The sequence below is a fragment of the Coptis chinensis genome, chromosome 6 (assembly GCF_015680905.1).
Source record: "Coptis chinensis isolate HL-2020 chromosome 6, ASM1568090v1, whole genome shotgun sequence".
Taxonomy (NCBI): Eukaryota; Viridiplantae; Streptophyta; class Magnoliopsida; order Ranunculales; family Ranunculaceae; genus Coptis; species Coptis chinensis.
In genome coordinates, this window is record NC_141461.1 from 17,790,704 (window position 1) to 17,801,106 (window position 10,403).

General features: G+C 36.7%; 2 protein-coding genes across 3 annotated transcripts; one reads left to right on the forward strand and one right to left on the reverse strand.

The window, feature by feature from the left end:
* Positions 1 to 360: 360 nt before the first annotated feature.
* Positions 361 to 3,296, forward strand: LOC147491871 (chaperone protein dnaJ C76, chloroplastic-like). 2 transcript variants are annotated; one of them, XM_086564060.1, is made up of 6 exons: positions 361 to 787; positions 1,000 to 1,171; positions 1,512 to 1,704; positions 2,093 to 2,199; positions 2,510 to 2,717; positions 2,964 to 3,296. In XM_086564060.1, exons 1-6 carry the CDS (start codon positions 687 to 689, stop codon positions 3,083 to 3,085), a joined length of 903 nt encoding a protein of 300 aa, XP_086420186.1. In that variant the 5' UTR covers positions 361 to 686; the 3' UTR covers positions 3,086 to 3,296. The 2 variants fall into 2 exon arrangements, with proteins under 2 accessions (XP_086420186.1, XP_086420187.1); XM_086564061.1 differs by having other exon boundaries at positions 547 to 787; positions 2,976 to 3,296.
* Positions 3,297 to 3,683: 387 nt separating this feature from the next.
* LOC147491872 (chlorophyll a-b binding protein 40, chloroplastic-like) lies at positions 3,684 to 10,114 on the reverse strand. The gene is made up of 2 exons (XM_086564062.1): positions 9,521 to 10,114; positions 3,684 to 4,020 (listed from the first exon to the last, which is right to left on the reverse strand). Exons 1-2 carry the CDS (start codon positions 10,112 to 10,114, stop codon positions 3,799 to 3,801), a joined length of 816 nt encoding a protein of 271 aa, XP_086420188.1. The 3' UTR covers positions 3,684 to 3,798.
* Between the last annotated feature and the right edge of the window lie 289 nt (positions 10,115 to 10,403).

Sequence of the window (10,403 nt, forward strand, 5' to 3'; positions counted from 1 at the left end):
CTTTCTACTTCACCAAGAATAAACCTAAACATGTACTTTGTGTTATCTCATTTAGGACTAAAACCTAAACATGTACTTAAAAAAGGGGAAAGAGAAAAATAGCTATTGGAGTATTGGTCTATTCGTGTTTAAAAAATATCTGGAGGTTAGTCTCTATCTAGGAAAATATCTGATGGAATGGTCAGTCTTAAATTCTTAATTTTTTGCCAGGCAGTAATTGCATTTAGAGCAAAGAAAAAGTTTGCAATCTGGACTACCTGAAATAAAACTACAGGCAGAACGTTGATGGCATCTCGTGAAACCCTGGTGCACGATTGAGCGTCAGAATAAGTTATCGCCCCGCGATTTTAGCCAATCTATGGGGATGAAAGTCATGAAACTACATATGAAATTTCACTCCATGCTACCAAGTACCATCGGACAATAATACCAAAAAAATATCTTGTGTTTGCATGTAGATTTTTGGTACGGTTGAAATATGACAATATGATTTTCGATAGTCCTTGACAAACACATCAAAATCAGAAAAAGTTAAGATATTTTGGTTCGTGTAGAGCAATTCAACAACCTTAGGCAACCGTCTTAAACCAATCATACCTGCTAGTACATTCTTCCAAGTTTCAAGAGAATACCTCAACCGGCATAGTTTAGTTTGTCAATCCAAAACCTGCAGAAAGAAATAGATAATGCAAATCTCTGCTACCATTACATCTCCTGCTCAACCATTCTTAAAACCAAAATCTACTCTAGCTCAACAATATATTTATCCAAAGAAAGCCAGTTTCAGGTAAAAGGCAAATCTTGCTTGAGTTTTGTTAGTGGTTTGCACAAAGTGACTGGCAGTTTAATTTTTTTTATCTACTTGGAATTGGAAACTAAACAATTTTGTGAAAAGAAAATATATCTTATAGTAAATGGTGGATATTGGTTTAGTAGATGATCTCAATATTAATGCCTATGCCTTTCTCTTTTTTTATTTTCTTTCCATCTTGTTATAAGATGGAGACACAATTCTGTAGTGATCAGGTGTTGTAGAAGCACAGCTAATGGTGTCAAAACAGAGAATTACTATGAGTTGCTTGGAGTTTCATTTGATTCAAATCCTAAAGCAATCAAGGAAGCTTACAGGAAATTGCAAAAGAAACATCATCCAGATATTGCAGGTCAAAAGGTCAGTATGTAAAACTTATGTTCCTTTACAAAATTTTTAGCAAATAAGTTATATAATTCTACTATACACTTAATCTAGAACAGACTCTTAGATAAGGAAGTAGGCACTAGCTGTGCCGTAACGTTTATTACATCTTCAACCTATATATGCTAATAATATGCCTATTACATCATTGGTGAAGTCGTCCTTATCGATAACTTATATGGTTCTTCAACTTCCATGCATTAAGATGTAGTATCAGCTAATGGAACCTTGATGGATGCTCTGCGCTATTGAATTTCAACAAATACTGTATTGATGATACTGGTTTGTGGGCCTTGATTGTTATCCCTTTTTTCAGGGTCATGAGTACACACTGATGCTAAATGAAGCTTATCAAGTTTTGATGAAAGATAGTCTGAGAAAAGACTATGATGCTTCTATTGGCAACGTGGGGGGGCAATTTGGGAGGGACTTCTCTGGCACTGGTTACAGTTCATGGAATGGTCCCATGAGACCCCAAGCTCTTTTTGTTGATGAAAATGCATGCGTTGGTAATTCTCGAGCTCATGACTTGAATCATACATGCGCAGAAGAAACAAAACTGACAAGGACTTGCTTTTCTATTACGTGTGTAGGAACTAGGCTCGAAACTCATAACTCGAAGTCTTTAAGGATTAGCAGTTACACAATATTCTTTGTAGACAATTATATGAGCCAATTAGGATTCCCCTAAATAGGAAATTAGGGTCCCCCCAAATACACACAAAAAAAAACACTGTCAACCCAAGTTGATTTTTTTGTGTGTATGGGGGAGACCTTAATTTCCCCACCTAGTAAGGGGGAAATCCTAATTGGCTCATCTAGTGGGGTAATACTAGTTAACCCTTATATGAAACTGGTATTCCTGTAGCAACTTCTCTAAATTTTGATTTTATGCAGGTTGCAGAGAATGTATGCACCATGCTACTAATACATTTATGATGGATGAAGCTCTCGGCTGTGCACGAGTTAAAGTTCAATTTGGTGACGATGACAAACAAATTGAGGTAAAACATAATTATCTGTTTTGACTAGCTGAACCTTCTCAAACTTCAGAAAGTTTAAAAGAGTAAGCCACCATCTAAGGTTTCTTGAAATCCACATTGTCATTTCTTCAAACTAGTGTAAGTGACAATAACAGATGTAAGAGATATAGGAATTTAATTCGTGAATTAGTGAATGTATATCTAGAAAAATATATATATGACACCATCCTGAAGACGCTATTGTACCATTCTGTATATAAACAAAAGGTGAAGCACTAGTCCTAACAACTTCGTGGGAATTGTATTTATTGAATGTGTGTACGTACGGCAGGTTGCAGTTGACTCATGTCCTGTTAACTGCATTCATTGGGTAGACAAGGATGAGTTGGCAGTGCTTGAATTCCTGAACCACCCACGACCAAAAGAAGCGTATGGCATGTTTGGAGGTGGATGGGATAGACCCTCAAACGTGTTCATGGCAGCTAAATTCTTTATCAAGCAACTGAAAGAGCAGACTCCAAATAACAAGACCAAGAACTGTAAGTACTCTCATCAGTTGTGAATAGAGTAGCAATGAGCATCATCTTGAGCTCTTTTACAGTCAATTGAAAATAGCTTTACATTAGTACTGAGCTGAGTTTCCCCACTCTGCTCAGTGACAGATAACAGTAATGGATATGAGTAATTATTACAATTAATCTACAGACAAATTTATTGATGTTAGAGCTATATATCACGTACAATGTTAATAATTATTGGTCTTAATACTGTTGAATTGAACATAGTTTGGGTGACAGTTGAAGAAGAGACCCCAGCTCAAACCGAAGCTCGAGCTAGAGCAAGCATGAAGTTACAAGTGGAGAAAATCTCAAGAATATGGTCCTGGTTAAGAAGTTTCTGGCAGTAAGTACAAAAGATTGAATGTGCCATCTATATGAGGATGAGGACTGAAGTCGACATGTTTAATAAGGTGCTCTAGAACATTATAGCTGTATATATAATACAATGAATTAGAAGAATTTTTATATTTATTAGAATCAAGAATATACAAAGCAACGCTGTATTGAATAACAATGTGATAGAATAGCATGTTTTAGTGAACACCAAAGTTCATGTGATCAATGTGTTTAATGCATGAGATTGATTGTTGCAGACCCTCCATTTATACACGTTCGAGACCGATTACGTGGTGTAAAACATCAGAAAAGATCTGTCTTCAAACCTTCAAAACATCAGCTTACGTATCAAATTGAAAATAAATGTGTTCTTATGGAAGTTCACAATCACGTGTCATCTTGATCAATTATTGAAGATGGTTATGGCAGGGCAAGAGTAAATTGATTTACTGAGATCAGTTGCATTGAACAATAAATACATCAATCCCTTTTTTTGTTCAAATTACCTTTCCAAATGAATTGTGTGCAAAACCCTGAGATCAACTCATATAGATCTTCTTGATTTGATTTTGAAGTACCATGCGCAGTTCATATGAAGTGAACTGCTGATGAACCGGGAATTAGCTAGTTTTGCTTTGGTAATTAAAAAGCCACGACTAGCTAGGTTGCTCATAACAATGTACATCAGAAATGAGAATCTAATGGCAAATGAAAATATTTGTGATCATTTGCCAGGAACAAAGTTTGTGGAAAATGCCCAAGCATTATTGTTAACTGGATCAGCTAGGTGGTCAGCCAAGTTCTCCAATGGTCCCTTGCCAGTTACAATGGCTTGAACAAAAAACCCAAACATGGAGAACATAGCCAGTCTCCCATTCTTAAGTTCTTTTACCTTCAGCTCAGAAAATGCCTCGGGATCTTCGGCTAGTCCAAGAGGTGTTGGAATCTCTTGTGTATTTCTAAATACTAGTGTGTGTGTGCAAAGTGGAGGAGATGAACAAATGGTATTCTCGCCACTTTAGTGCATAGTAGATAGTCCCCATTGGTTATCCACCACATCGGGTAGGGTCGGGCTTTGGGCTTGGGCTTATGTTGTGGGTAGTGGTTCTGACCAATAGCCTAAACTTGTTTTGCTTTTTTCGAAAGCAAAGAAGTTTCAAATGTTCTATTAGGAGTTGGTCTCTCTTTCTCCTAACCTCTATAAATAGGACTGTGAGTCCATAGAAAAGAGACTGATCAAAACTCAACTCGAGAAAGTAAAACTCAAACCATCCTTTTCTTCTTTCTTCTTCCGTCCACTGCTTGGAGAGAGTTATATTGTGTTCTAGAGGGTAGTCCGTTTCTAGTGCAAAGTCAGTCAGCCGTTAACCATTGAATCTCGTGAGGAAGACGCCACTGTTGCCTTTCGCACCATTGGAAAAATCTTTCCTTAAGTGCCTAATCCGGTTATTCCTTGATTACTCCGTCCTTGTTTTTATTTTATACCGTTCTTCATTTCTACTTTTAGTTGCTGTGATCATACAACTATTCTAACAATCTTAAGGAAAGAATTTTTGTAGTAGAACAAAGGAGAGTGCTTTAATAATCGACAATCAAAAGATAAGTCTTTTACTTTGAGTTATTGTTTGTGTTATTGGGTTATGATTTTAGAAATTTTCTAATAATTTCGTTTTTGGTAGGGAAACCAATTAAAGATTGAATATTTATTGATCTTTTGTGGTTTATCAAACCCTATATGGTTGTATACCTTTCTCCTACGTTTGTGGGAGTCAAATATGAGATTTCTATCAAGAAAAACGGTCTTTTTTGACAGAGGCCACTGCTACGGAAACTGCTATAACTTTCAGCTCAGAGCTCGATTTTGCAATCCTCTTTTTGTGTTGGATAGCTGATTCAAAGATCTTTCCAGTGGTATAAGGCTTGATACCCAATTCTTCATGAGCTGGTTCAGAATTACAGTTCTTTTGAACTGTTTTTTCTAGGAGGAAAATATATATATGGTAATCCGATTTTTCAATTGGTTAGGTATCGTATTTTTTCACTCTTTGCAATTCTTTTGGTTTGATTATATGGTGATATTCTTGCCTTGAGTTGCATTCTAGTTTTTCTTAGGAGGGAAATCCCTAAGTTTAAACTTCTTTAATAACCTAGTCAACAAATTATACATGTTTATCACTAAGATATTAATTGGTTTGATCGATTAGAAGTAGTTTGATATTATTTTTCTTTGTACATATGTAGATGTATGTAGATGGTCTAAGAGAGACCTTAAGATATTTAATATCAATCACACTCAAATCTTGGATAGTAATTATAATGTATTTAATGCATAATTGCTTACCTCTATTGAGTGTACGTGTTGTTAGACGATGGTTAAAATTGTACTATTGTGAAAATACATGTTAGATGAAGTAACTTGTAGCTTATATCCAATATAGCATATGTTAAAGTTGTATAGCATGCTAGTTTTGGATATTAATCATCGTGGATTTGCTTTGAACTTGATGATAGTTTATTGGTAAATTTTTCTAGTTGAAGACATTAGTGGGTTGAGCCATTAGATGTTGTGGTAGTACTTGAGGTCTTGTTGATAGGGTATCCTATCTTGCTTGAGCTCATGTAAAAAAAAAAAAAGAGGTGAAGTCTTCAATTGTTTTGCATATTCAGTGGCTAGATTTGCTTAAATATCGTATACTTTTTGTTGTGAGGGGTACAGTTAAAGTTTACTTTTTCTAGACCTATGAAATGATATTAACCATGTTTGGCATGAATGCATTATTTAACATAGGCATGAAGTTTAACCATGTCATATATTATTAAGTAATGAGCATCGTTGTCTACGAGAGGAAACAATATGGGAAACAATCATATCCTCCTAAACCTAATTTAGTCAAGGAGATGTAAAGTTATGGATTGTCTTCTTAGACAATATCCTCCAGTGACTATTTTAGACAAGGAGATGTAACGGGTGGATTGTCTTATTAGGCATCATCCTCCTATGACTATGGATAAATAGCCAAGGTGATGTACAAGTGCGTGGATTGTCTCCCTATGACAGTTGGAATGTTGAATGATGAAAAGAAGGATGATAATGATATTATCTTGGGTAAAACCCTTTTCATCTAATTCTTCAAGATTCATTAGAATCTTTTGTGGATTTCCTTTCATATAGATAACATGAACATAATATGACTATGTTTAATATGATCCAGAATCATAAACTTGAGTAAAATATATTCTTGTCATAAGAGTGCATTTTATTGTTGTTGTTTCTTTTAGTGTTTGTAGATATATAATGTGTTTTGCATGTAAGTTTGATTAGGTTGAGTAACTATTGAACTGTGGGGGGTGGTGACCCATATGCATAACACTGTTTTACCATAGTTCATCTCACAAGATAATTGGAAAGACATTGAACTACAAAGTATGGAAAGGTCTTGGGCCTATCCAAAAAATGCTTCAAAATGTGGGGGTGTCTTGCCAAGGCTATGTGAATGAATCTAAAAGAAGTCTTTTGAGACCTAGAATTATCTAGTAGATATTCATTGGTGAAACTCATAATAGTGATGTTTGTTTTCAAGTTGTCATGAGTGATAACAATTTTGTAGATACCACACTATTATTGAATGTCTTATATGCTAATTTTATTGCGAGAAATGCATAGAGTGGTTGAATGTTCATAATGAACTACATAAGATAATCCCATTATTTCTGCACAAGAAATTTGGAAGACTATCAATGAGTATTTCCACCATTTGATGATGTTTATATGTTTCTTGAGGAAGATTCATTAACCTATAAGGAAGTTTAATGTTCATGAGAAAGTCCTTTTTTGAAGGATACAACTTCTCTAAACCGGACTCTTGATTTATTGGGGGATCTATAAGTTGAATTGGATCTTCAAGAGAAAACTAAAATGTGATAGTTGTATTGCAAAATACAATGCTAATAATAATAGCCAAGGGGTTTTCATCGGAGACAAGATTTATACTATTTTGAAACCTTGCTCATATAACTAGAATTTCTTCTACGTAATTCTAAAGACTCTAGTTGAGTAGTTGTGCTTGAACTACAATACCAAGTAGTACAGGGTGTGATGAGTGAAGGTATACAATTTAGTTAAATCTTTGTATGAAGTTGATTGGCACCTATAAATGGCATGAGAAATTCAACAACATATTAGTGTCATATGGATGTCAAAGCACCGTTGTTGATAAAAAATGTGTACTTTCTTTAGAGCAAAGCAAGACATATGTTTAATCTCTTTGTTTAGATGATTTAATATCATGAGTGCTAATTGAGAATGTGTATGAGACATGCAGAAATTCTATTTGAAACACATCATAAACCGTCATTGAAAATGATAGTTTATTATGTTGTTAAACTCATTTTCATGAATCGCTATAGTTGTCAAGATGTTGAGGTTTGAATATGGTTGAAGGCCAGGCATCTTTAAAACCGGCCGGATGGTATAGGGAATTTCGGTAATTGAATGATTGGTGAATATAGGAATTAAAACTCATGTTGGTCTCATTATATTGTTATAGCACTTAGTAGAAATATTTTTCATTGAAAAGTATGGGTATTATGATAATAAGCATGTGTTAACACTTTTTGTGGCATATATCCATCTTATGAAAAATAATCTTCTTGTGTTTTCTCATACTAAATATGTCAATATCATTGGTAGCCAATTGTAAATTTGATGGATAATGTATGTGAGACATGACATTGCCTACATTAATGGCATAAAATGATAGCCCATCAGGTCCTTATAAGGAACTTTGATGTATATTGTCGATTATCCAAGTACTATAGCAGAGCCATTGTCGATATTTAGTAGATTTCCATCATTGTTAGAAGGGTAATATGTTATAAACTGGATCCAAAGAATGTTTACGTGTTTACCTTTGGTGGAAATTGAGTGTCTTGGATATTATCCAAGCTAATCGCCTTTAGTAAAGGCATGATGATGATGCCGAGTGGGTTAGCAACCTCTTGGCAAAATCTTCCCATTGGCTCTAAAAAAACCTCCGATGTGTATATGCTTTTTAACCGTCTCTATTGCAATAGCTAAGACATGTTATCTTATGTGCAATGGGAAAAGAATACATGTAAGTTGAGATATAACTTAATCAATGGTTGCTAGAGATTATGTTAGGTTGGACTTAGCTTGGCCACATGTCTAACCGCACCACTTCTTTGGAGGCAAGTGGTTATCGTCGAGGGGATGAGACTTTTGCCTTAGATAGAGGCTTACATCGACGGCAACCCCACCTATGTGATTGGAGATCCCATGAATTAGGTTCAAAGGGAAAAACAAGTCACCCTCGCCGCCTGGTATGCTATTGTCTTTCTTTTGAGACGCCCCACCCTATGACTAGATAACTTTGTATAACTTGAATAGCAATGAGAAAAGGCCGAAGTTATTTTTCTTAATGGAATCCATAGTCCATTATTTTTTTATGAGATAGTGTATTCTAACCGCTATGTACACTTTATGGATATCCACCTTTTGAATGTAGAACTGGTCGGTTCTTATGAGTATTCGTGCAAAAACTCTCTAGAGCATTCACATAACACAGCAACAAGAAAGGGCCAAAAAGTTTAACACGTGCATATAATGAAAGAGCAATGTGGTGCATGTCCTCTATTTTACTACAAAGGGAATGTTGGTTCAAAGATTTTTTAATCCACCACTTTCGTATTATAAGACATGTTACCCTATGGTGGGTTCAAGCCCGTGAAAGCACCAAGATCTTATGCATTGTTTTTCGATTCTCTCGGCATTTCGTTAACCCATTTCTTTTGTAATATCATATTCCAAAATAGTGGGGACTATTAGTATTTTGAAAAAGTGGGGATTGTTGGAATCTCTTGTGTATTTCTAAATACTAGTGTGTGTGTGCAAAGTGGAGGAGATGAACAAATGGTATTCTCACCACTTTAGTGCATAGTAGATAGTCCCCACATTGGTTATCCACCACATCGGGTAGGGTTCGGGCCCGGGCTTGGGATCGTTGTGGGTAGTGGTTTGACCAATAGCCTAAACTTGTTTTGCCTTTTTCTTGACAAGAAATGTTCTATTAGAGTTGGTCTCTCTTTCTCCTAACCTCTATAAATAGGTTTTGTGAGTCCATAGAGAAAAGAGACTGATCAAAACTCAACTCGAGAAACAGAAAACTCAAACCAATCCTTTTTTCTTTCTTCTTCCCCGTCGGCCGGAGAGAGTTATAAGAGGGTAGTCCGTTCTAGTGCAAAAGTCATTGTTAACCATTGAATCCTCGTGAGGAAGACGCCAGGATGCCTTTCGCACCATTGGAAGGGCAAAATCTTTCCTTAAGGATGACTTAATCCGCCTTGGTTATTCCCGCCATCCTGTCCTTGTTTCTTTAATCGTTCCTTACGTTCTACTTTAGTTGCTGTGATCATACAACTATTCTAACAAGAGGGTCAAAGCTCCCCCCAGGGTACAATGGGTCGACTACCTCACCGAGTGGTCCACCAGCAACGCGGTAGCCCTCTACTGCGCCCATCAAGATTACTTGTGTGGCCCAGATGGCTAGAATGCTTTGGGCATGTACCAAGCTGGGGTTGCCCAAGTAGTCCAATCCACCCTCACTGAAAATTTGTGCTCCGGCCTTGAACCATACCGCCTCTCCGAATTTCACCCCATTGCGGGCAAGTAGTTCGGGGAAGACGCATCCAAGGGCTCCAAGCATTGCCCATCTCGAGTGAATGACCTCAAGTTCACGGTTCTTGGCAAAAGTTTCGGGGTCAGCAGAGAGGCCAGCGGTGTCCCAACCGTAGTCACCAGGGAATTCACCAGTTAGATAAGATGGCGACTCACCAGAGAAAGGTCCCAAGTACTTGACTCTATCTGGACCATACCATGGGCTAGATGAGACTGTCTTTGGCTTGGCCACAGTTTTTCTCATGGTGATCCTGCCTTCACCTAGAACCTCAGAAACTGATGGGGCGAGCTTTACTGTCTTTCCAGCAAAGGAGGGAGAAGATAGTGCCATTGTTGAAGCAGCCATGGTGCTAAATAGAAATAACAGGATTCAGAGATATGAATTGATAAGTACTAGTTTCTTGTCACTCTTTGGTATGGTTGCTAAGCACAGAGATGCTTGTGACTAATGCTCAAGTCTGAATTAATAGAAGTAGTGAGGCCATGAGGGTCGGGTCCTTATCTCTTGAGATCTCTATCTCTTTTCTTATTGGTTTCTGCCATTTTGAGCTTCAATTGTTTGTCACCTGATAGTCTCTAAGTCTCTATACACCATGAAAAATGCCCAAAATCTTTCTTGTGTGGCTCTTCCACCT